The 27,317-nt window shown below is 35.4% G+C and overlaps 1 protein-coding gene across 1 annotated transcript in view; it reads right to left on the reverse strand.

Moving 5' to 3' along the window:
* The window catches only part of LOC144352036 (uncharacterized), an 89,958-nt gene that overhangs the window by 892 nt on the left and 61,749 nt on the right, over window positions 1–27,317 (reverse strand). Inside the window, exons 4-8 of the mRNA XM_085497672.1 lie at window positions 1,698–1,748; window positions 1,487–1,584; window positions 907–985; window positions 610–720; window positions 76–227 (exon numbers count right to left, since the gene is read on the reverse strand). Of these exons, the coding sequence (XP_085353798.1) occupies window positions 76–227; window positions 610–720; window positions 907–985; window positions 1,487–1,584; window positions 1,698–1,748 (491 nt within the window). The remainder of the gene's footprint in view (window positions 1–75; window positions 228–609; window positions 721–906; window positions 986–1,486; window positions 1,585–1,697; window positions 1,749–27,317) is intronic.

Consider the following 27,317-nt stretch of genomic DNA (forward strand, 5'->3'; position numbering starts at 1 on the left):
AATGCATGCAAATAAACAAGTGAAGGTTTAAGAACAACGTTTAGAATCCATAAAAAAAATGAACTTAGGCTTTACCTGATAATTCAGGACAGTGATATAGTATATTAGGAATACCACATGGTACATGAAGCTCCTTCTGATGCCTGATAGGATGATTGTTCCACTGTGTTATCACTTGATCTAATTCTATTTGGACTATTTCTAAATAGCAGTGGCGAATTAGACACCTAAAAACAAGACAAGACAATGCAATGCGAATTTCCCAGTTCGAAGTTAAACATCAATCTACACAATAGACTGCTAAAGAATCAGCCTCATGGATAGAAGACTTCTGATGTCTATCTTCCTAAAAAAATGACAATGTACTGTGTCATTAGCTAATTGTTTTGGATAATTTTGACACAATGTTCTTGACATATCACAAAAAGGTAGTTTATAAGGCCGTTGTCATAGCAATGAATATTGAGAACCATACAAAGTTTTAGAACAAGCCACACTTTGTGTTATTTACCCCATAATACAATATCATTTCCTTGACACATATTCAAACTGGGACACTTGTTTAACACAACTACAGGTTGAAAATTATGGTAATCAAACTATATTTACTTGTGTAAATGATTTCTAGAAGAAAACAACCTTTCTTCAACCATTGATGCAAAATATTGACGCCACCATTCAGTCCAAGAGCGCAAAAGGAATGACCAAAAACATTCTATTCTCTAAATGAATAAATGAAGATAAACTAATTAAATAAATCAGCAACAAATTGATTTAAAATCACAAATGTTGATTGAATGTATGGTGCAAATATATCAATAAATAATAATAGCCAATGACAACTATGTAGAGTCCTATTATTTTCTATGGTGATTATACCAACTTTAATTTAAAATTATTTATTACCTGATTCGCAAAAAAGCTTGTAAAGCTGCCACCGTTACATTCTCTGTTCCTGGGTCTGCTCTGATTTGCAAAGGACATCCTGTTCACAAATGTCACAGGAATTACATAGTGGCAATAATCTGTTTCAAATGTAGTCTCTAACATTGATAAAGTGATATAGAATCAAATCTATAAAGTCAACACACAATACTGTAATGTATAGCGCATTAAAACACCATTTTATGGCGTCATTGCCTCGGACATGGGGGGGGGGTATTCACTTAAATATAGGCTTGAATAAATCTTGTAAATTTTTGAGGTTATCCCTCCTCCTTGCCCTATTTATTAAAACTATAACAATCTCTACCGAACCACAATTGATGAGAAGGGCAAGCCACGCTCATTAACCCTTATAAAATCAAAATTTACTCTTTGGGAGGTCATTATGTTCTTTGTTTAAATAAATTTACTTGTGAATACAGATTTACATTATCCTGTAATAATGGACAGCTACAACATCATAAAAACCTCAAATTCAAATAGTGGGGATTTAATAACATGCAATAATGAGCAGAATGTTGTCTTAATATAAAACATGTACCTTTCATTTCATCCACACAGTTGAGGTAGTAATAGGCAATAACGCTAGGGTCACTGTTTGTGCTGGCTGCCTTCACCCATAAAATTTTTCTTGAATATCTGAAATTGACAAGATATTTTATTTTACTCAAAATATGCAATACATTATAAAAAAGGCATGATACACACGATATGTGCACATATCTGTTTGAGAATTGTTAACAAAAACTTACCCATCTATACATCCACTTATACATATGCTATATGGCTTCAGCTTGTCATAGCTATAACAAAGGATAAATATAGCTGCATAGCAGCGATGACGGGTTTCGAGCCTGCGTGGCTCATGGCAAATTGCACTTGCTCGATGTGATTATTTGACGAATGTTTCATGTCTAGAATGAAAGATAGCAGACAAACTACACAACATATGTATTTGATTTCACAGGAATATGATAAACTTAATGCAAGGACAAATAGTTCATGAGTTATAGAACTTTTTCTCTTTTACTAAATCCAAGATGGCTACCAAAGGAAGCCATTTTTCGATAATCTACTTTAGTAACTTTGTAGAGCTATCAACAGAGATACTATATGCTAAATTGCTTTTCAAACAAAGAAGCAGTTTTTAACAAGATAATTTTTTGAGGTTTTTTGAATTTTTGTGATAAATTCAACATGGCCGCCAAAACCACTTGAATCATGGGAAATATTTTCATGAACACATAATCATCTCATTGAGCGGATGTTGTATGCAAAGTTTTGTTTAAATCTGGCAAATCGTTTATAAGTTATAGCGTACTTTCACTTTTTTACTAAATCCAAAATGGCTGCCAAAGGAAGCCATTTTTCGAAAATCGGCTTCAGTAACTTTGTAGAGCTATCAACAGAGATACTATATGCTAAATAGATTGTCAAACAAGCAAGCAGTTTTTAAGATAATAATTTCTTGAGGTTTTTGGCATTTTTGTGATAAATTCAAGATGGCCGCCAAAACCACTTGAGTCATGGGAAATATTTTTATGAACACATAATCATCTTATTGAGTGGATGTTGTATGCCAAGTTTTGTCGAAATCTGGAAAATTGTTCATAATTTATAGCGTAATTTCTCTTTTCACTAAATCCAAGATGGCTGCCAAAGGAAGCCATTTTTCAAAAATCTGCTTCAGTACCTTTGTAGAGCTATCAACAGAGATACTATATGCTAAATTGATTGTCAACCAAGCAAGCAGTTTTTAAGAAGATAATTTTTTGAGGTTTTTTGCAAATTTTTGATAAATTCAATATGGCCGCCAATACCACTTGAATCATGGGAAATATTTTTATGAACACATAATCATCTTATCGAAGGGATGTTGTATGCCAACTTTGGTTTAAATCTGGCAAATTGTTCATGAGTTATAGCGTACTTTCACTTTTTACTAAATCCAAGATGGCTGCCAAAGGAAGCCATTTTTCAAAAATCTGCTTCAGTCACTTTGTAGAGCTATGGCCATAGGTGCTGCAAAGCAAATGTCTAATCACATGAACGAGCCATTTTTGAGAAGAAGATTTTAAAATTTTTTTGTCAATTTTCACAAAATCCAATATGGCGGCCAAGGTCACATGACCGCTAAAGATTTTATTGCTGATATTTGCTAGACATGAGCCAATGATGCCACACAAAAAAACCGGAAGTTCCTAGACCCTCAGAAAGTGGTGCAATTGAGCACTTCCGGTTTGTGTTCTACCTAAGATGGCGGCCAGGTCATGTGACCTACATGGCTGGTTTTTGGGTATGCACCACAACTCATGGCCCTTCATCAGCATGCAAAATGCCTAATCAATCGCAGCATTATTTTTCAAGTTACAGTGATTTATAAAAACGGCGGAAAAATAATAATAATAAATATAGCTGCATAGCAGCGATGACGGGTTTCGAGCCTGCGTGGCTCATGACAAATTGCACTTGCTCGATGTGATTATTTGACGAACGTTTCATGTCTAGAATGCAAGATAGCAGACAAACTACACAACATATGGATTTGATTTCACAGGAATATGATAAACTTAATGCAAGGACAAATAGTTCATGAGTTATAGAACTTTTTCTCTTTTACTAAATCCAAGATGGCTGCCAAAGGAAGCCATTTTTAAAAATCTACTTCAGTAACTTTGTAGAGCTATCAACAGAGATACTATATGCTAAATTGCTTTTCAAACAAGCAAGCAGTTTTTAGCAAGATATTTTTTTGAGGTTTTTTGAATTTTTGTGATAAATTCAACATGGCCGCCAAAACCACTTGAATCATGGGAAATATTTCTATGAACACATAATCATCTCATTGAGCGGATGTTGTATGCCAAGTTTTGTTTAAATCTGGCAAATTGTTCATAAGTTATAGCGTGCTTTCACTTTTTACTAAATCCAAGATGGCTGCCAAAGGAAGCCATTTTTCGAAAATCTGCTTCAGTAACTTTGTAGAGCTATCGACAGAGATACTATATGCTGATTTGCTTTTCAAACAAGGAAGCAGTTTTTAACAAGATAATTTTTTGAGGTTTTTTGAATTTTTGTGATAAATTCAACATGGCCGCCAAAACCACTTGAATCATGGGAAATATTTCCATGAACACATAATCATCTCATTGAGCGGATGTTGTATGCCAAGTTTTGTTTAAATCTGGCAAATCGTTCATAAGTTATAGTGTACTTTCACTTTTTACTAAATCCAAGATGGCTGCCAAAAGAAGCCATTTTTCGAAAATCTGCTACAGTTGCTTTGTAGAGCTATCAACAGAGATACTATATGCTAAATTGATTGTCAAACAAACAAGCAGTTTTTAAGAAGATAATTTTTTGAGGTTTTTTGCAATTTTTTGATAAATTCAATATGGCCGCCAAAACCACTTGAATCATGGGAAATATTTTTATGAACACATAATCATCTTATCGAAGGGATGTTGTATGCCAACTTTGGTTTAAATCTGGCAAATTGTTCATGAGTTATAGCGTACTTTCACTTTTTACTAAATCCAAGATGGCTGCCAAAGGAAGCCATTTTTCAAAAATCTGCTTCAGTCACTTTGTAGAGCTATGGCCACAGGTGCTGCAAAGCAAATGTCTAATCACATGAACGAGCCATTTTTGAGAAGAAGATTTTAAAAATTTGTTGTCAATTTTCACAAAATCCAATATGGCGGCCAAGGTCACATGACCGCTAAAGATTTTATTGCTGATATTTGCTAGACATGAGCCAATGATGCCACACAAAAAAACCGGAAGTTCCTAGACCCTCAGAAAGTGGTGCAATTGAGCACTTCCGGTTTGTGTTCTACCTAAGATGGCGGCCAGGTCATGTGACCTACATGGCTGGTTTTGGGGTATGCACCACAACTCATGGCCCTTCATCAGCATGCAAAATGCCTAATCAATCGCAGCATTATTTTTCAAGTTACAGTGATTTATAAAAACGGCGGAAAAATAATAATAATAAATATAGCTGCATAGCAGCGATGACGGGTTTCGAGCCTGCGTGGCTCATGGCAAATTGCACTTGCTCGATGTGATTATTTGACGAATGTTTCATGTCTAGAATGAAAGATAGCAGACAAACTACACAACATATGGATTTGATTTCACAGGAATATGATAAACTTAATGCAAGGACAAATAGTTCATGAGTTATAGAACTTTTTCTCTTTTACTAAATCCAAGATGGCTGCCAAAGGAAGCCATTTTTAAAAATCTACTTCAGTAACTTTGTAGAGCTATCAACAGAGATACTATATGCTAAATTGCTTTTCAAACAAGCAAGCAGTTTTTAGCAAGATATTTTTTTGAGGTTTTTTGAATTTTTGTGATAAATTCAACATGGCCGCCAAAACCACTTGAATCATGGGAAATATTTTCATGAACACATAATCATCTCATTGAGCGGATGTTGTATGCCAAGTTTTGTTTAAATCTGGCAAATCGTTCATAAGTTATAGCGTACTTTCACTTTTTTACTAAATCCAAGATGGCTGCCAAAGGAAGCCATTTTTCGAAAATCGGCTTCAGTAACTTTGTAGAGCTATCAACAGAGATACTGTATGCTAAATAGATTGTCAAACAAGCAAGCAGTTTTTAAGATAATAATTTCTTGAGGTTTTTTGCAATTTTTTGATAAATTCAAGATGGCCGCCAAAACCACTTGAATCATGGGAAATATTTTTATGAACACATAATCATCTTATCGAAGGGATGTTGTATGCCAACTTTGGTTTAAATCTGGCAAATTGTTCATGAGTTATAGCGTACTTTCACTTTTTACTAAATCCAAGATGGCTGCCAAAGGAAGCCATTTTTCAAAAATCTGCTTCAGTCACTTTGTAGAGCTATGGCCATAGGTGCTGCAAAGCAAATGTCTAATCACATGAACGAGCCATTTTTGAGAAGAAGATTTTAAAATTTTTTTGTCAATTTTCATAAAATCCAATATGGCGGCCAAGGTCAGATGACCGCTAAAGATTTTATTGCTGATATTTGCTAGACATGAGCCAATGATGCCACACAAAAAAACCGGAAGTTCCTAGACCCTCAGAAAGTGGTGCAATTGAGCACTTCCGGTTTGTGTTCTACCTAAGATGGCGGCCAGGTCATGTGACCTACATGGCTGATTTTTGGGTATGCACCACAACTCATGGCCCTTCATCAGCATGCAAAATGCCTAATCAATCGCAGCATTATTTTTCAAGTTACAGTGCTTTAAAAAACGGTGGAAAAATAATAAGAATAAATATAGCTGCATAGCAGCGATGACGGGTTTCGAGCCTGCGTGGCTCATGACAAATTGCACTTGCTCGATGTGATTATTTGACGAACGTTTCATGTCTAGAATGCAAGATAGCAGACAAACTACACAACATATGGATTTGATTTCACAGGAATATGATAAACTTAATGCAAGGACAAATAGTTCATGAGTTATAGAACTTTTTCTCTTTTACTAAATCCAAGATGGCTGCCAAAGGAAGCCATTTTTAAAAATCTACTTCAGTAACTTTGTAGAGCTATCAACAGAGATACTATATGCTAAATTGCTTTTCAAACAAGCAAGCAGTTTTTAGCAAGATATTTTTTTGAGGTTTTTTGAATTTTTGTGATAAATTCAACATGGCCGCCAAAACCACTTGAATCATGGGAAATATTTCCATGAACACATAATCATCTCATTGAGCGGATGTTGTATGCCAAGTTTTGTTTAAATCTGGCAAATCGTTCATAAGTTATAGTGTACTTTCACTTTTTACTAAATCCAAGATGGCTGCCAAAGGAAGCCATTTTTCAAAAATCTGCTTCAGTCACTTTGTGAAGCTATCAACAGAGATACTATATGCCGAATTGTTTTTCAAACAAGCAAGCAGTTTTTTAGAAGATAATTTTTTGAGTTTTTTGGCATTTTTGTTATAAATTCAACATGGCCGCCAAAACCACTTGAATCATGGGAAATATTTTTATGAACACATAATCATCTTATTGAAGGGATGTTGTATGCCAACTTTGGTTTAAATCTGGCAAATTGTTCATGAGTTATAGCGTACTTTCACTTTTTACTAAATCCAAGATGGCTGCCAAAGGAAGCCATTTTTCGAAAATCGGCTTCAGTAACTTTGTAGAGCTATCAACAGAGATACTATATGCTAAATAGATTGTCAAACAAGCAAGCAGTTTTTAAGATAATAATTTCTTGAGGTTTTTGGCATTTTTGTGATAAATTCAAGATGGCCGCCAAAACCACTTGAGTCATGGGAAATATTTTTATGAACACATAATCATCTTATTGAGTGGATGTTGTATGCCAAGTTTTGTCGAAATCTGGATAATTGTTCATAATTTATAGCGTAATTTCACTTTTCACTAAATCCAAGATGGCTGCCAAAGGAAGCCATTTTTCAAAAATCTGCTTCAGTACCTTTGTAGAGCTATCAAGAGAGATACTATATGCTAAATTGATTGTCAACCAAGCAAGCAGTTTTTAAGAAGATAATTTTTTGAGGTTTTTTGCAATTTTTTGATAAATTCAATATGGCCGCCAATACCACTTGAATCATGGGAAATATTTTTATGAACACATAATCATCTTATCGAAGGGATGTTGTATGCCAAATTTGGTTTAAATCTGGCAAATTGTTCATGAGTTATAGCGTACTTTCACTTTTTACTAAATCCAAGATGGCTGCCAAAGGAAGCCATTTTTCAAAAATCTGCTTCAGTCACTTTGTAGGGCTATGGCCATAGGTGCTGCAAAGCAAATGTCTAATCACATGAACGAACCATTTTTGAGAAGAAGATTTTAAAAATTTTTTGTCAATTTTCACAAAATCCAATATGGCGGCCAAGGTCACATGACCGCTAAAGATTTTATTGCTGATATTTGCTAGACATGAGCCAATGATGCCACACAAAAAAACCGGAAGTTCCTAGACCCTCAGAAAGTGGTGCAATTGAGCACTTCCGGTTTGTGTTCTACCTAAGATGGCGGCCAGGTCATGTGACCTACATGGCTGGTTTTGGGGTATGCACTACAACTTATGGCCCTTCATCAGCATGCAAAATGCCTATTCAATCGCAGCATTATTTTTCAAGTTACAGTGGTTTATAAAAACGGCGGAAAAATAATAATAAGAATAATAAACATAGCAATTACAAAAGGGTTTCGCCCCATAGGGCTCGAAACCCTAATAATAATAAATATAGCTGCATAGCAGCAATGACGGGTTTCGAGCCTGCGTGGCTCATGGCAAATTGCACTTGCTCGATGTGATTATTTGACGAATGTTTCATGTCTAGAATGAAAGATAGCAGACAAACTACACAACATATGGATTTGATTTCACAGGAATATGATAAACTTAATGCAAGGACAAATAGTTCATGAGTTATAGAACTTTTTCTCTTTTACTAAATCCAAGATGGCTGCCAAAGGAAGCCATTTTTCGATAATCTAATTTAGTAACTTTGTAGAGCTATCAACAGAGATACTATATGCTAAATTGCTTTTCAAACAAGGAAGCAGTTTTTAACAAGATAATTTTTTGAGGTTTTTTGAATTTTTGTGATAAATTCAACATGGCCGCCAAAACCACTTGAATCATGGGAAATATTTTCATGAACACATAATCATCTCATTGAGCGGATGTTGTATGCCAAGTTTTGTTTAAATCTGCTAAATCGTTCATAAGTTATAGCGTACTTTCACTTTTTTACTAAATCCAAGATGGCTGCCAAAGGAAGCCATTTTTCGAAAATCGGCTTCAGTAACTTTGTAGAGCTATCAACAGAGATACTATATGCTAAATAGATTGTCAAACAAGCAAGCAGTTTTTAAGATAATAATTTCTTGAGGTTTTTGGCATTTTTGTGATAAATTCAAGATGGCAGCCAAAACCACTTGAGTCATGGGAAATATTTTTATGAACACATAATCATCTTATTGAGTGGATGTTGTATGCCAAGTTTTGTCGAAATCTGGAAAATTGTTCATAATTTATAGCGTAATTTCACTTTTCACTAAATCCAAGATGGCTGCCAAAGGAAGCCATTTTTCAAAAATCTGCTTCAGTACCTTTGTAGAGCTATCAACAGACATACTATATGCTAAATTGATTGTCAACCAAGCAAGCAGTTTTTAAGATAATAATTTCTTGAGGTTTTTGGCATTTTTGTGATAAATTCAAGATGGCCGCCAAAACCACTTGAGTCATGGGAAATATTTTTATGAACACATAATCATCTTATTGAGTGGATGTTGTATGCCAACTTTGGTTTAAATATGGCAAATTGTTCATGAGTTATAGCGTACTTTCACTTTTTACTAAATCCAAGATGGCTGCCAAAGGAAGCCATTTTTCAAAAATCTGCTTCAGTCACTTTGTAGAGCTATGGCCATAGGTGCTGCAAAGCAAATGTCTAATCACATGAACGAGCCATTTTTGAGAAGAAGATTTTAAAAATTTTTTGTCAATTTTCACAAAATCCAATATGGCGGCCAAGGTCACATGACCGCTAAAGATTTTATTGCTGATATTTGCTAGACATGAGCCAATGATGCCACACAAAAAAACCGGAAGTTCCTAGACCCTCAGAAAGTGGTGCAATTGAGCACTTCCGGTTTGTGTTCTACCTAAGATGGCGGCCTGGTCATGTGACCTACATGGCTGATTTTGGGGTATGCACCACAACTCATGGCCCTTCATCAGCATGCAAAATGTCTAATCAATCGCAGCATTATTTTTCAAGTTACAGTGCTTTAAAAAACGGTGGAAAAATAATAAGAATAATAATAATAATAATAATAAACATAGCAATTACAAAAGGGTTTCCGACCCATAGGGCTCGAAACCCTAAATATAGCTGCATAGCAGCGATGACGGGTTTCGAGCCTGCGTGGCTCATGGCAAATTGCACTTGCTTGATGTGATTATTTGACGAACGTCTCATGTCTAGAATGCAATGTTCTCAACAAGTCTTCTGATATTTGGCTATTATGAACCACACTGGAATCAGCAGACATAACTATTTATAGTCATCTGTTCAATGTCATTCATAATAAAGATGATTTTTTTGAGGAATTTTGCATTTTTGTGATAAATTCAAGATGGCCGCCAAAACCACTTGAATCATGGGAAATATTTTCATAAACACATAACCATCGTCTTGAACGGATGATGTATGCCAAGTTTGGTTTGAATCTGGTAAATTGTTCATGAGTTATAGTGTAATTTCATTTTTTACTAAATCCAAGATGGCTGCCAAATGAAGCCATGTTTCAAAAATCTGCTTCAGTTACTTTATAGAGCTATCAACAGGGATACTATATGCTAAATTGCTTTTCAAACAAGCATGCGGTTTTTAAGAAGATAATTTTTTGAGGTTTTTTGCATTTTTGTGATAATTCAACATGGCCGCCAAAACTACTTGAATCATGGGAAATACTTTCATGAACACATAATCATCTTATTGAGCGGATGATGTATGCCAAGTTTTGTTTAAATCTGGCAAATCGTTCATAAGTTATAGTGTACTTTCACTTTTTACTAAATCCAAGATGGCTGCCAAAAGAAGCCATTTTTCGAAAATCTGCTACAGTTACTTTGTAGAGCTATCAACAGAGATACTATATGCTAATATGCTTTTCAAACAAGGAAGCAGTTTTTAACAAGATAATTTTTTGAGGTTTTTTGAATTTTTGTGATAAATTCAACATGGCCGCCAAAACCACTTGAATCATGGGAAATATTTTTATGAACACATAATCATCTCATTGAGCGGATGTTGTATGCCAAGTTTTGTTTAAATCTGGCAAATCGTTCATAAGTTATAGTGTACTTTCACTTTTTACTAAATCCAAGATGGCTGCCAAAGGAAGCCATTTTTCAAAAATCTGCTTCAGTCACTTTGTGAAGCTATCAACAGAGATACTATATGCCGAATTGTTTTTCAAACAAGCAAGCAGTTTTTAAGAAGATAATTTTTTGAGTTTTTTGGCATTTTTGTGATAAATTCAACATGGCCGCCAAAACCACTTGAATCATGGGAAATATTTTCATAAACACATAACCATCTTATTGAACGGATGTTGTATGCCAAGTTTTGTTTAAATCTGGCAAATCGTTCATAAGTTATAGTGTACTTTCACTTTTTACTAAATCCAAGATGGCTGCCAAAGGAAGCCATTTTTCAAAAATCTGCTTCAGTCACTTTGTGAAGCTATCAACAGAGATACTATATGCCGAATTGTTTTTCAAACAAGCAAGCAGTTTTTAAGAAGATAATTTTTTGAGTTTTTTGGCATTTTTGTGATAAATTCAACATGGCCGCCAAAACCACTTGAATCATGGGAAATATTTTTATGACCACATAATTATCTTATTGAAGGGATGTAGTATGCCAACTTTGGTTTAAATCTGGCAAATTGTTCATGAGTTATACCGTACTTTCACTTTTTATTAAATCCAAGATGGCTGCCAAAGGAAGCCATTTTTCAAAAATCTGCTTCAGTCACTTTGTAGAGCTATGGCCATAGGTGCTGCAAAGCAAATGTATAATCACATGAATGAGCCATTTTTGAGAAGAAGATTTTAAAAGTTTTTTGTCAATTTTCGGAAAATCCAATATGGCGGCCAAGGTCACATGACCGCTAAAGATTTTATTGCTGATATTTGCTAGACATGAGCTAATGATGCCACACAAAAAAACCGGAAGTTCCTAGACCCTCAGAAAGTGGTGCAATTGAGCACTTCCGGTTTGTGTTCTACCTAAGATGGCGGCCAGGTCATGTGATCTACATAGCTGGTTTTGGGATATGAACCACAACTCATTGCCCTTTATCAGCATGCAAAATAGCAAATCAATCGCAGCATTATTTTTCAAGTTACAGCGGTTACAAAAAACGGCGGAAAAATAATAATAATAAATATAGCTGCATAGCAGCGATGACGGGTTTCGAGCCTGCGTGGCTCATGACAAATTGCACTTGCTCGATGTGATTATTTGACGAACGTTTCATGTCTAGAATGCAAGATAGCAGACAAACTACACAACATATGGATTTGATTTCACAGGAATATGATAAACTTAATGCAAGGACAAATAGTTCATGAGTTATAGAACTTTTTCTCTTTTACTAAATCCAAGATGGCTGCCAAAGGAAACCATTTTTAAAAGTCTACTTCAGTAACTTTGTAGAGCTATCAACAGAGATACTATATGCTAAATTGCTTTTCAAACAAGCAAGCAGTTTTTAACAAGATATTTTTTGAGGTTTTTTGAATTTTTGTGATAAATTCAACATGGCCGCCAAAACCACTTGAATCATGGGAAATATTTCCATGAACACATAATCATCTCATTGAGCGGATGTTGTATGCCAAGTTTTGTTTAAATCTGGCAAATCGTTCATAAGTTATAGCGTGCTTTCACTTTTTACTAAATCCAAGATGGCTGCCAAAGGAAGCCATTTTTCGAAAATCTGCTTGAGTAACTTTGTAGAGCTATCGACAGAGATACTATATGCTGAATTGCTTTTCAAACAAAGAAGCAGTTTTTAACAAGATAATTTTTTGAGGTTTTTTGAATTTTTGTGATTAATTCAACATGGCCGCCAAAACCACTTGAATCATGGGAAATATTTCCATGAACACATAATCATCTCATTGAGCGGATGTTGTATGCCAAGTTTTGTTTAAATCTGGCAAATCGTTCATAAGTTATAGTGTACTTTCACTTTTTACTAAATCCAAGATGGCTGCCAAAAGAAGCCATTTATCGAAAATCTGCTACAGCAACTTTGTAGAGCTATCAACAGAGATACTATATGCTAAATTGATTGTCAAACAAACAAGCAGTTTTTAAGAAGATAATTTTTTGAGGTTTTTTGCAATTTTTTGATAAATTCAATATGGCCGCCCAAAACCACTTGAATCATGGGAAATATTTTTATGAACACATAATCATCTTATTGAAGGGATGTTGTATGCCAACTTTGGTTTAAATCTGGCAAATTGTTCATGAGTTATAGCGTACATTCACTTTTTACTAAATCCAAGATGGCTGCCAAAGGAAGCCATTTTTCAAAAATCTGCTTCAGTCACTTTGTGAAGCTATCAACAGAGATACTATATGCCGAATTGTTTTTCAAACAAGCAAGCAGTTTTTAAGAAGTTAATTTTTTGAGTTTTTTGGCATTTTTGTGATAAATTCAACATGGCCGCCAAAACCACTTGAATCATGGGAAATATTTTTATGAACACATAATCATCTTATTGAAGGGATGTTGTATGCCAACTTTGGTTTAAATCTGGCAAATTGTTCATGAGTTATAGCGTACTTTCACTTTTTTACTAAATCCAAGATGGCTGCCAAAGGAAGCCATTTTTCAAAAATCTGCTTCAGTCACTTTGTGAAGCTATCAACAGAGATACTAAATGCCGAATTGTTTTTCAAACAAGCAAGCAGTTTTTAAGAAGATAATTTTTTTAGTTTTTTGGCATTTTTGTGATAAATTCAACATGGCCGCCAAAACCACTTGAATCATGGGAAATATTTTTATGAACACATAATCATCTTATTGAAGGGATGTTGTATGCCAACTTTGGTTTAAATCTGGCAAATTGTTCATGAGTTATAGCGTACTTTCACTTTTTACTAAATCCAAGATGGCTGCCAAAGGAAGCCATTTTTCAAAAATCTGCTTCAGTCACTTTGTGGAGCTATGGCCATAGGTGCTGCAAAGCAAATGTATAATCACATGAATGAGCCATTTTTGAGAAGAAGATTTTAAAAGTTTTTTGTCAATTTTCGGAAAATCCAATATGGCGGCCAAGGTCACATGACCGCTAAAGATTTTATTGCTGATATTTGCTAGACATGAGCCAATGATGCCACACAAAAAAACCGGAAGTTCCTAGACCCTCAGAAAGTGGTGCAATTGAGCACTTCCGGTTTGTGTTGTACCTAAGATGGCGGCCAGGTCATGTGACCTACATAGCTGGTTTTGGGGTATGCACCACAACTCATGGCCCTTTATCAGAATGCGAAATGGCAAGTCAATCGCTGCATTATTTTTCAAGTTACAGTGGTTACAAAAAACGGCGGAAAAATAATAATAATAAATATAGCTGCGTTGCAGCAATGTCGGGTTTCGAGCCCACTGCCTTATTAGCAGCGTTCCAAAATCAGCATCATTGACAATAATATATTAAAGGAAATTGCATGGCCTTCATACTAAACATGTTACATGTTCCTGTCTGTAACAGTGCTTAAGGTATTACAATCTTGCATATTTAATGTCACATGACCATATATGGGCATTACATTAGTTAGTCACATCTCTTGTTCCATAGATTCGATATTGCACAGGTTGCATGTTCCCGTCTGTAACAGTGCTTGAGTTATTACATTTATGAATATTTAATGATGTCACATGACCGTGTTTGGTCAGCAGATGTGTTAGCCATCTCTCTTGTGCAAGACCTTCAATATTGCACTAGTTGCATGTTCCTGTCTGTAACAGTGCTTGAGTTATTACATTTATGCATATTTGATGAGGTCACATGACCATATACGGTCATCGGATATGTTAGTTACCTCTGTTGTGCATTAACTTCAATATTGCACTGGTTGCATGTTCCTATCTGTAACAGTGCTTGAGTAATTACATTTATGCATATTTGATGAAGTTACATGACCATATATGGTCATCACATTAGTTAGTCACATCTCTTGTCTCATAGCTTCGATATTACATAGGTTGCATGTCTGTATCTGTGATTCTGCTTGAGATATTACAATTATGCATATGTGATGACGTCACATGACCATATACGGTCATCACATTAGTTACTCACATCTCATGTCCCATAGCTTCGATTTTGCACAGGTTGCATGTTCATGTCTGTAACAGTGCTTGAGTTATTACATGTATGCATATTTGATTAATTTACATGACCATATATGGTCATCACATTAGTTAGTCACATCTCTTGTCTCATAGATTCGATATTGCACAGATTGCATGTTTCTATCTGTAACAGTGCTTGAAATAATTCAATTATGCATATTTAATGAAGTCACATGACCATATATGGTCATCACATTAGTTAGTCACATCTCTTGACCCATACCTTCGATATTGCACAGGTTGCATGTCCCTAACTCTTACAGTGCTTGATATATTACATTTATGCATATTCAATGAGGTCACATGACCATATATGGTCATCTTGTTTGTTAGTAAAATTTCATGTACCATCACTTCAATATTGCACTGGTTGCATGTTCCTGTCTGTAACTGTGCTTGAGTTATTACATTTATGTATATTTGATGAAGTCACATGACCATATATGGTCATTACATTAGTTAGTCACATCTCGTGTCTTATAGCTTCGATATTGCACAGGTTGCATGTCCCTATCTGTAACAGTGCTTGATATATTATATTTATGCATATTTAATGAGATCACATGACCATATATGGTCATCTTGTTTGTTAGCAGAATTTCATGTACCATCACTTCAATATTGCACTGGTTGCATGTTCCTACCTGTAACAGTGCTTGAGATATTGCAATTTTGTCTATAAAATGAGGTCACGTGACCATATAAAAGAACAAAAAAATATAAAAAAACATTCTAAAATCTTCTTCTAAAAAACGGCTTATCGCCTGTACTTCATATTTTGGAATTAAATACTATGTCATATGATCTTTCAAAGTTATTCAGGGTTAGTTGATTCGTCGAAAATTATGCAAATGAGATGCAAAATAAAATTTAAAAAAATTCTAAAAAAAAAAGTCACGTGACCGCTAAAGTTTTTTTTGATGAATGTTGTAGTCCTTGTCGTACTGCTACTACCAAAAAAAATTGGAGCACTCAGACCCTCAGAAAGGTGCGCAATTCGGCATTGAAAATTTCGCATTCAATCCAAAATGGCGGCCTGGTCATGTGACCTATGTGTCTGAACTTAGGACATGCACCAGATCTCATATAGCTTTACCATTGTGGCAAGTATGGAACTGATCGGTCCAACGGTGTTGCCATAAAGTGTGCCGAAAAAACGGCGGAAGAATAATAATAATAAATATAGCTGCGTTGCAGCAATGTCGGGTTTCGAGCCCACTGACTTATTAGCAGCGTTCCAAAATCAGCATCATTGACAATAATATATTAAAGGAAATTGCATGGCCTTCATACTAAACACGTTGCATGTTCCTGTCTGTAACAGTGCTTAAGGTATTACAATCTTGCATATTTAATGATGTCCCATGACCATATATGGTCATCGGATGTTTTTGTCAGCTCTGTTGTGCAATAACTTCAATATTGCATTGGTTGCATTTTCCTATCTGTAACAGTGCTTGAGATGTAACATTTATGCATATTTGATGAGGTCACATGACCATATGTGGTCATCACATTAGTTAGTCACATCTCTTGTTCCATAGATTCGATATTGCACAGGTTGCATGTTCCCGTCTGTAACAGTGCTTGAGTTATTACATTTATGCATATTTAATGATGTCACATGACCGTGTATGGGCATCAGATGTGTTAGTCGCATATCTTGTCTCATAGCTTCGATATTGCACAGGTTGTGTGTTTCATTCTGTTACTGTGTTTCAAATATAACATTTATGCATATTTGATGAGGTCACATGACCATATATGGTCATCACATTAGTTAGTCACATCTCTTGTTCCATAGATTCGATATTGCACAGGTTGCATGTTCCCGTCTGTAATAGTGCTTGAGTTATTACATTTATGCTTATTTGATGAGGTCACATGACCATATATGGTCATCGGATATGTTAGTGACTTTTGTTGTGCAATAGCTTCAATATTGCACTGGTTGCATGTTCCTATCTGTAACAGTGCTTGAGATATAACATTTATGCTTATTTGATGAGGTCACATGACCATATATGGTCATCGGATGTGTTAGTCACTTCTGTTGTGCAATAGCTTCAATATTGCTCTGGTTGCATGTTCATATCTGTAACAGTGCTTGAGTTATTACATTTATGCATATTTGATGAAATTACATGACCATATATGGTCATCGCATTAGTTAGCCACATCTCTTGTCTCATAGCTTCGATATTGCATAGGTTGCATGTCTCTATCTGTGATTCTGCTTGAGATATTACAATTATGCATATTTAATGACGTCACATGACCATATACGGTCATCACATTAGTTACTCACATCTCATGTCCCACAGCTTCGATATTGCACAGGTTGCATGTCCCTAACTCTTGCAGTGCTTGATATATTACATTTATGCATATTCAATGAGGTCAAATGACCATATATGGTCATCTTGTTTGTTAATAAAATTTCATGTACCATCCCTTCAATATTGCACTGGTTGCATGTTCCCGTCTGTAACTGTGCTTGAGTTATGACATTTATGCATATTTGATGATGTCACATGACCATATATGGTCATCACATTAGTTAGTCACATCTCGTGTCTTATAGCTTCGATATTGCACAGGTTGCATGTCCCTATCTGTAACAGTGCTTGATATATTACATTTATGCATATTTAATGAGATCACATGACCATATATGGTCATCTTGTTTGTTAGTAGAATTTCATGTACCATCACTTCAATATTGCACTGGTTGCATGTTCCTATCTGTAACAGTGCTTGAGATATTGCAATTATGTCTAAAAAATGAGGTCACGTGACCATGTAAAAGAACAAAAAAATATGGAAAAACATTCTAAAATCTTCTTATAAAAAACGGCTTATCGCCTGGACTCAATATTTTGGAATTAAATACTATGTCATATGATCTTTCAAAGTTATTCAGGGTTAGTTGATTTGTCGAAAATTATGCAAATGAGATGCAAAACAAAATTTAAAAAAATTCTAAAAAAAAAAGTCACGTGACCGCTAAAGTTTTTTTTGATGAAATTTGTAGCCCTTGTCGCACTGCTACTATCATAAAAAAATTGGAGCACTCAGACCCTCAGAAAGGTGCGCAATTCGGCATTGAAAATTTCGCCTTTAATCCAAGATGGAGGCCTGGTCATGTGACCTATGTTTCTGAACTTAGGATATGCACCAGATCTCATACAGCTTTACCATTGTGGCAAGTATGGAACTGATCGGTCCAACGGTGTTGACATAAAGCGTGACCAAAAATTTAGGCGGAAGAATAATAATAATAATAATAATAAATATAGCTGCGTTGCAGCAATGTCGGGTTTCGAGCCCACTGACTTATTAGCAGCGTTCCAAAATCAGCATCATTGACAATAATGTATTAAAGGAAATTGCATGGCCTTCATACTAAACATGTTACATGTTCCTGTCTGTAACAGTGCTTAAGGTATTACAATCTCGCATATTTAATGATGTCACATGACCATATATGGTCATCTGATGTTTTTTTGTCAGCTCTGTTGTGCAATAACTTCAATATTGCATTGGTTGCATGTTCCTATCTGTAACAGTGCTTGAGATATAACATTTATGCATATTTGACAAGGTCACATGACCATATGTGGTCATCACATTAGTTAGTCACATCTCTTGTTCCATAGATTCGATAATGCACAGGTTGCATGTTCCCGTCTGTAATAGTGCTTGAGTTATTACATTTATGCTTATTTGATAAGGTCACATGACCATATATGGTCATCGGATATGTTAGTCACTTCTGTTGTGCAATAGCTTCAATATTGCACTGGTTGCATGTTCCTATCTGTAACAGTGCTTGAGATATAACATTTATGCATATTTGATGAAGTTACATGACCATATATGGTCATCACATTAGTTAGTCATATCTCTTGTCACATGGCTCCGATATTGCATAGGTTGCATGTCTCTATCTGTGATTCTGCTTGAGATATTACAATTATGCATATTTAATGACGTCACATGACCATATACGATTATCACATTAGTTACTCACATCTCATGTCCCACAGCTTCGATTTTGCACAGGTTGCATGTTCATGTCTGTAACAGTGCTTGAGATAATTCAATTATGCATATTTAATGAAGTCACATGACCATATATGGTCATCACATTAGTTAGTCACATCTCTTGACCCATACCTTCGATATTGCACAAGTTGCATGTCCCTAACTCTTGCAGTGCTTGATATATTACATTTATGCATATTCAATGAGGTCACATGACCATATATGGTCATCTTGTTTGTTAGTAAAATTTCATGAACCATCCCTTCAATATTGCACTGGTTGCATGTTCCCGTCTGTAACTGTGCTTGAGTTATTACATTTATGCATATTTGATGAAGTCACATGACCATATATGGTCATCACATTAGTTAGTCACATCTCGTGTCTTATAGCTTCGATATTGCACAGGTTGCATGTCCCTATCTGTAACAGTGCTTGATATATTACATTCATGCATATTTAATGAGATCACATGACCATATATGGTCATCTTGTTTGTTAGTAGAATTTCATGTACCATCACTTCAATATTGCACTGGTTGCATGTTCCTAACTGTAACAGTGCTTAAGATATTGCAATTATGTCTATAAAATGAGGTCACGTGACCATATAAAAGAACAAAAAAATATGAAAAAACATTCTAAAATCTTCTTATAAAAAACGGCTTTTCGCCTGGACTTCCATAATTTGGAATTAAATACTATGTCATATGATCTTTCAAAGTTATTCAGGGTTAGTTGATTTGTCGAAAATTATGCAAATGAGATGCAAAACAAAATTTCAAAAAATTCTAAAAAAAAAAGTCACGTGACCGCTAAAGTTTTTTTGGATGAAATTTGTAGCCCTTGTCGCACTGCTACTATCATAAAAAAATTGGAGCACTCAGACCCTCAGAAAGGTGCGCAATTCGGCATTGAAAATTTCGCCTTTAATCCAAGATGGCGGCCTGGTCATGTGACCTATGTGTCTGAACTTAGGATATGCACCAGATCTCATACAGCTTTACCATTGTGGCAAGTATGGAACTGATCGGTCCAACGGTGTTGACATAAAGCGTGACCAAAAATTTAGGCGGAAGAATAATAATAATAATAATAATAATAATAATAATAAACGGAACAATTACAATAGGGTTTCGACCAAATGGGCTCGAAACCCTAATAATAATAATAAACGGAACAATTACAAAAGGGTTTCGACCAAATGGGCTCGAAACCCTAATAATAAACGGAACAATTTCAATAGGGTTTCGACCAAATGGGCTCGAAACCCTAAATATAGCTGCATAGCAGCGATGACGGGTTTCGAGCCTGCGTGGCTCATGACAAATTGCACTTGCTCGATGTGCTTATTTGACGAACGTTTCATGTCTAGAATGCAAGATAGCAGACAAACTACACAACATATGGATTTGATTTCACAGGAATATGATAAACTTAATGCAAGGACAAATAGTTCATGAGTTATAGAACTTTTTCTCTTTTACTAAATCCAAGATGGCTGCCAAAGGAAGCCATTTTTAAAAATCTACTTCAGTAACTTTGTAGAGCTATCAACAGAGATACTATATGCTAAATTGCTTTTCAAACAAGCAAGCAGTTTTTAACAAGATATTTTTTTGAGGTTTTTTGAATTTTTGTGATAAATTCAACATGGCCGCCAAAACCACTTGAATCATGGGAAATATTTCCATGAACACATAATCATCTTATTGAGCGGATGTTGTATGCCAAGTTTTGTTTAAATCTGGCAAATCGTTCATGAGTTATAGTGTACTTTCACTTTTTACTAAATCCAAGATGGCTGCCAAAAGAAGCCATTTTTCGAAAATCTGCTACAGTTACTTTGTAGAGCTATCAACAGAGATACTATATGCTGAATTGATTGTCAAACAAACAAGCAGTTTTTAAGAAGATAATTTTTTGAGGTTTTTTGCAATTTTTTGATAAATTCAATATGGCCGCCAAAACCACTTGAATCATGGGAAATATTTTTATGAACACATAATCATCTTATGGAAGGAATGTTGTATGCCAACTTTGGTTTAAATCTGGCAAATTGTTCATGAGTTATAGCGTACTTTCACTTTTTATTAAATCCAAGATGGCTGCCAAAGGAAGCCATTTTTCAAAAATCTGCTTCAGTCACTTTGTAGGGCTATGGCCATAGGTGCTGCAAAGCAAATGTATAATCACATGAATGAGCCATTTTTGAGAAGAAGATTTTAAAAGTTTTTTATCAATTTTCGGAAAATCCAATATGGCGGCCAAGGTCACATGACCGCTAAAGATTTTATTGCTGATATTTGCTAGACATGAGCCAATGATGCCACACAAAAAAACCGGAAGTTCCTAGACCCTCAGAAAGTGGTGCAATTGAGCACTTCCGGTTTGTGTTCTACCTAAGATGGCGGCCAGGTCATGTGACCTACATGGCTGGTTTTGGGGTATGCACCACAACTCATCGCCCTTTATCAGCCTGCAAAATGGCAAATCAATCGCTGCATTATTTTTCAAGTTACAGTGGTTACAAAAAACGGCGGAAAAATAATAATAATAAACATAGCAATTACAATAGGGTTTCGCCCCATAGGGCTCGAAACCCTAATAATAAACATAGCAATTACAAAAGGGTTTCGCCCCATAGGGCTCGAAACCCTAATAATAAATATAGCTGCATAGCAGCAATGACGGGTTTCGAGCCTGCATGGCTGATGGCAAATTGCACTTGCTTGATGTGCTTATTTGACGAACGTTTCATGTCTAGAATGCAATGTTCTTAACAAGTCCTCTGGTATTTTGGTTTATGAACAACACTGGAATCAACAGACATAACCATTGATAGTCATCTGTCCAATGTTATTCATAATAAAGATTTTTTTGGAGGTATTTTGCATTTTTGTGATAAATTCAAGATGGCCGCCTAAACTACTTGAATCATGGGGAATTTTTTCATGTACACATAATCATATTAAACGGATGTTGTATGCCAACTTTGGTTTGAATCTGGCAAATTGTTCATGAGTTATAGCGTAATTTCACTTTTCACTAAATTTAAGATGGCTGCCAAAGGAAGCCATTTTTCAAAAATCTGTTTCAGTGACTTTGTAGAGCTATCAACAGAGATACTATATGCTACATTGCATGTCAAACAAGCGGGTAGTTTTTATGAAAATGATTTTTTGATTTTTTTTTTTTACATTTTTTGGATAAATTCAAGATGGCAGCCAAAACCACTTGAATCGTGGGAAATATTTTCATGAACACATAATCACCGCATTGATCGGATGTTGTATGTCAACTTTGGTTTCAATCTGGCAAATTGTTCATGACTTATAGCATAATTTCACATTTTACTAAATCCAGGATGGCTGCTAAAGAAAGCCATTTTTCAAAAATCTGCTTCATTACCTCTTTAGAGCTATCAACATAGGTGCTGCAAAGCAAATTTCTAATCATAGAAATGAGCCATTTTTAAAAAGTAGATTTTTAATATTTTTTGTCATTTTCAGAAAATCCAATATGGCGGCCAAGGTCACATGACCGTTAAAGATTTTATTGATGATATTTGCTAGACATGACTCTTTCTGTAGTTTACTGTTTGTCATAGTAATTTAAATCAAGCATGTTGTTTTCTGGCTGGTTAACATAGCGGCGATGGTAGTGATTTCATTATACACTTTCTTTCTTTATTGGATGAATTAATTTCTTGTGACTCACTAATCCGGCAATGTGTGTATTTAAATAACAAGGTTAACCGTCAGGATGTTCACATTTGAAATAGCCTGAAAACATTTTAAATACTAAAATATAACGCATGTCATTCAGCTTAGAATATGAGGCTTCATTGCGGAGATGTATTAAGAAGTTACTGCGGCCTGGCTGCCATAGAGGGCGCACATTATACTAGAAGTGCATGTAACCACGACCTACAGTCGTTTTTTAAACTGTTAATTGTCGCACCATAAACAAAACATTTTAAATATTTTCTTGCACATGTGCCCCAGTTTTCGCATTCTATCTTGTACTTAGTTTAATAACTTATAATTATTATTATATATATGTTGTAAAATTATGTTGTCAGTATGATACCAGAGACGTCTAAGTCATGTCAAGTTCTGGTTATAAAATTAATATGTATAATATGTTGTTTACATCTATGTGGGCGAGTCCCAGGACAGAGTATGCCCGGTATAAACTGTCATATCATCACAGTTACCAAAAAAACGACGGTCTAGCAGTGACAGACGCGTACTTTAATTTTGATCAAATTACAACACATGTATAGTCTTAGTATAAACCGTACATAAATCATGTCATGTACTCGATAAAACACTGACAATCAATTGAGCATCGTTTGTATTTACAGCCTCTACAAGTATATATAACTTTAATTCGTGTACAAAATATGCACATTTTTGCATTTGAACACGATTAAAATAAAGGCATAACATTTCCACAAATCAATCTGAAAAAAACTAGGTGTGATCTGATTTCGTAAATGTTATTGCACTAGTAATTACTAGTATAACCATGGAACTGGTTTATAGTTCCATGGTATAACTAAGAATGTTGGACTTGGACAACGACCCGTTTCTCAGGCCGTGACTGTGAAAACTATATAGCGCCACCAGACGGTCGAAGTTTATATGTTGCGCTTTCGTTTTGGTGAGTACATGTTTATTTTATGATCGGAGATTCGAATGTTGAATATTGATAATATATGACAATATATGTTACTATAAGTGAACGTATCCGAAATGTAAAGGTCTAGTAGTCGCATTCTCAGGTCCAGTTTTCGGTTTAAGATATTAAATATGATAGATTTTGTGCATTTTCTAGTCATTTATCGTGTAAAACAATCATGGCGTCGCCCAGTCATGTCGACCGGAAGTGCGTGCATCGTGTTCAACTTCTGAAAGCATTGCACATGTCTAATAAATTTGGAAATTTAGAAAGTCACAGACGTGTCATTTGAGCGGCACAAACAAACAAAGACATTATTTTACAGCTCTAATGGGTGAAATAATTGAACAATGTCGCTATTTTATAGTGTCGATTATTTAGAAAGGTCAAACCTCAATTCCCAAAACTAGCAATGTATGAGGTAACCCGAATCTCTGGCCCGACCCCTGGCCAATGAGTTATTAATTTACATGTTTTTCTCACATATTTTTATATATTTAACGCCACTAGCCAATGTACGTAAAACGCGGAAGTGAATTGGCCGACAAGTTACCATGACTCGACAGTAATATAGAGACATTTCGCGATGGGCGTCTTTCGTGGTCGGTAATGTTTACGAAAATTTTTGTTCAATATTTGGTAAAACTGGCTTGGCAGTTCTCATCACCAAATAGACAATGTCACAGCCTTTCGGCCACTTTTCCAACAAATCCAAAATCACTAGATAATTTTGTTTACTTTACAATTGTACTATGATTACATTTGTTGATAATTTTAATGCATATTACTTGTACACCCTCAAAAATACCCCCAGGATAAGAGAATTTAGTATATAGCCTTGACAAAAAAGCAATATTTTTCCTTGTCTTATTATTGATTTTTTTTTCGTTCTGTGTAACTGTATGTGGAAATCCTAATAAGATTCAATGTTCAGTTCACAACTAACAGTTTTGCAATATTAGAGGTTGTGAACTTGTCCATAGAGGCCGCAAACTGCAATTTTGTTTACAAAAAGTGTGTTTACTTACATTTATTTTGTATTTTTTTTATACTTGGCAGTTTTGTTTTTGTTTTTTGTTGTAGATTGTTTGTTTTGTGTTCTTGGAGTTTTGTACAAAAATCAACGGTTAAATAAATATATTATTTCCACTTTGCAGTATATTGTACACAGTACTTGTATGCTTTGTTCTCCAGCATAAATCAGATTGTAATGTAAGCATGAGATTGTAATGTAAATTTAGTTCATTAATGTTGTACGTTGACGCTTTCTCTGGGACCTCGAGTTCAGGCCCATTTACTTACTTGTTGTCAGTGTCTGACTGGTATATACAAAATATGACCAAGTAAATGTGAGAATACTAAAAGAAGAAACCTAAAAATATAATTTTACACATCGAAATTGAGAATCGCAAGTGTAGACATATAGCATAGAAATAAACACTAAATACATCTATCCCAGCCAGCAATTGAATCATCAATCGGCATGAGTGATGTAACTGGTATTTCCATCTATTTTCCTATATTCCTCCACCATATTAAAACGCTCAAGTGAATGTTGTCAAATTCGCGAGTGTGCATATTTTCGTACATTCGTACAGTGGCGTGAACATTGCTACAATCAAAGACGCGCAGAACAGGAAGTCCATTCTGTGCTAGTACCATTGCCAATTTTTGGAAATAGTAGGAAATTGTTAAAATTGCCCGATTGGCATATCAAAATCCTGTATTGAAACAGAACATATTCTATATTCTCTAAAAATAACATTGTTATGTCTCTAGACTCACAACGAACCCAAAACAAAGGAAACATTCCGATCTAAACTACCTGCGTCCTTGAAAATGAGTCTTATCGCCATTGCGTTTCTGAGCAAAAATATGTTGATGTCAAAAACGACCGATTTTCGCCAAATCTTCTATGATTTTTTGATAATATCATTAATTCAGTCCAGCGGTTAGATAGATTATTTATTAGAGACGCTCGTGAAACAAAATTGATGAGGTAAATCACTCTGGGGACGAAAAAATTGGCGATAAAAGCCAAGGGGATGAGGGACTGAATTTCAAAAAACATATTTTATATGTATGCCATTCAATTTGGCCTGAGCCAGAGATTGGCTAGTGGTGTTAAATATATAAAAATATGTGAGAAAAACATGTAAATGGCTCATTGGCCAGGGGGCCATTCAATTTGGCCGGGGACCCATTGGCCGGGGGCCAGAGATTCAGGGTTACCCCAATGTTTGTGTTAACAATTTCAAAACCTGGAGTCATCCGGTTCTTTGCACATGTGTTTTTTACCAAATTTTCTTACTGGTCCTTAATTGCTATTTTTGTTATTTGTGGGTATGTTGCATTGATATTTCAATCGTCTTGTGTGTACTTGACTATCTAATGGTTGATTTTGAGCCTATTGCTTGGATACCATACATATAGGTACCTCAGGTATACCTATCTGAGATTTGTTCAATTCATGATGATATCTAATTTTGAACAGCTAACATCTCAGCTGACAGGCTGCTTGTTAGTCCCCGTTCGGACGTAGTCCGAAAACGGGGAATTATGTTTTGCCCTGTGTGCGTCCGTGCGTCCGTGATCACCTGTATCTCGAACATGCATGGGTCAATTAAGTTCAAACTTCACTCATACATCACACATTATATGGGACATATGCACATGCATTTTTTTCATGATCCGATTAAAGATAGCCGAATAGCGGCCATTTTAAGGCCGAAAATGCATCAAAATCGCACATTTTCACCATTCCGGACCCGGATCTCAGTTATGCATGGACGGATTTTGTTCAAATTTGGTACATACATTAAACATAATAGGAGCTTGATGCACGTCATTTTTTGGGGGGGATCGGGCTTGAAATGGCCGACTGGCGGCCATTTTGTTTTAAAGAATTCAGTTCTGGATCCGTATCTGAGACATGCCTGGATTGATCGAGTTCAAACTTCACACACACACAAGGTACATTATGTCACAAATATGTATGTGCATTTGTTTCATGATCTCATTAACGATAGCCAAATGGCGGCCGCTTTAAGGCTGAAAATGCATTGAAATCGCACATTTTCACCATTCCGGACCCGGATCTCAGTTATGCATGGACAGATTTTGTTCAAATTTGGTACATACATTAAACATAATAGGACGTTGATGCACGTCATTTTTTTTTCGGATCAAGTTCGAAATGGCCGACTGGCGGCCATTTTGTTTTAAAGATTTCAGTTCTGGATCCGTATCCGAGACATGTCTGGATTGATCAAGTTCAAACTTCACACACACATGGTAAATCATGTCACAAATAGATATGTGCATTTGTTTCATGATCCGCTTAACAATAGCTGAATGATGGCCATTTTAAGGCAGAAAATGCATCAAAATCACGTATTTTCACAATTCCGGAACCGGATCTCAGTCATGCATGGATGGATTTTGTTCAGATTTAGTGCATATATTAAACATAATATAAGCTTGATGCATACCAATTTTTCTTCGGATCAAGTTCAAAATGGCCAACTGGCGGCCATTTTGTTTTAAAGAATTTAGTTTTCGATCCATATTTCGGACATGCCTGGACAGATCAAGTTGAAACTTCACATCATACATATGCCTGTGCATTTGGGCTAGTCCTTTTAAGGTCAAAAATTTACAAAAATTGCACATTTTCACCATACCGGAACTGAGT

The sequence above is a fragment of the Saccoglossus kowalevskii genome, chromosome 4 (genome assembly GCF_978046115.1).
Source record: "Saccoglossus kowalevskii chromosome 4, keSacKowa6.1, whole genome shotgun sequence".
Taxonomy (NCBI): domain Eukaryota; kingdom Metazoa; phylum Hemichordata; class Enteropneusta; family Harrimaniidae; genus Saccoglossus; species Saccoglossus kowalevskii.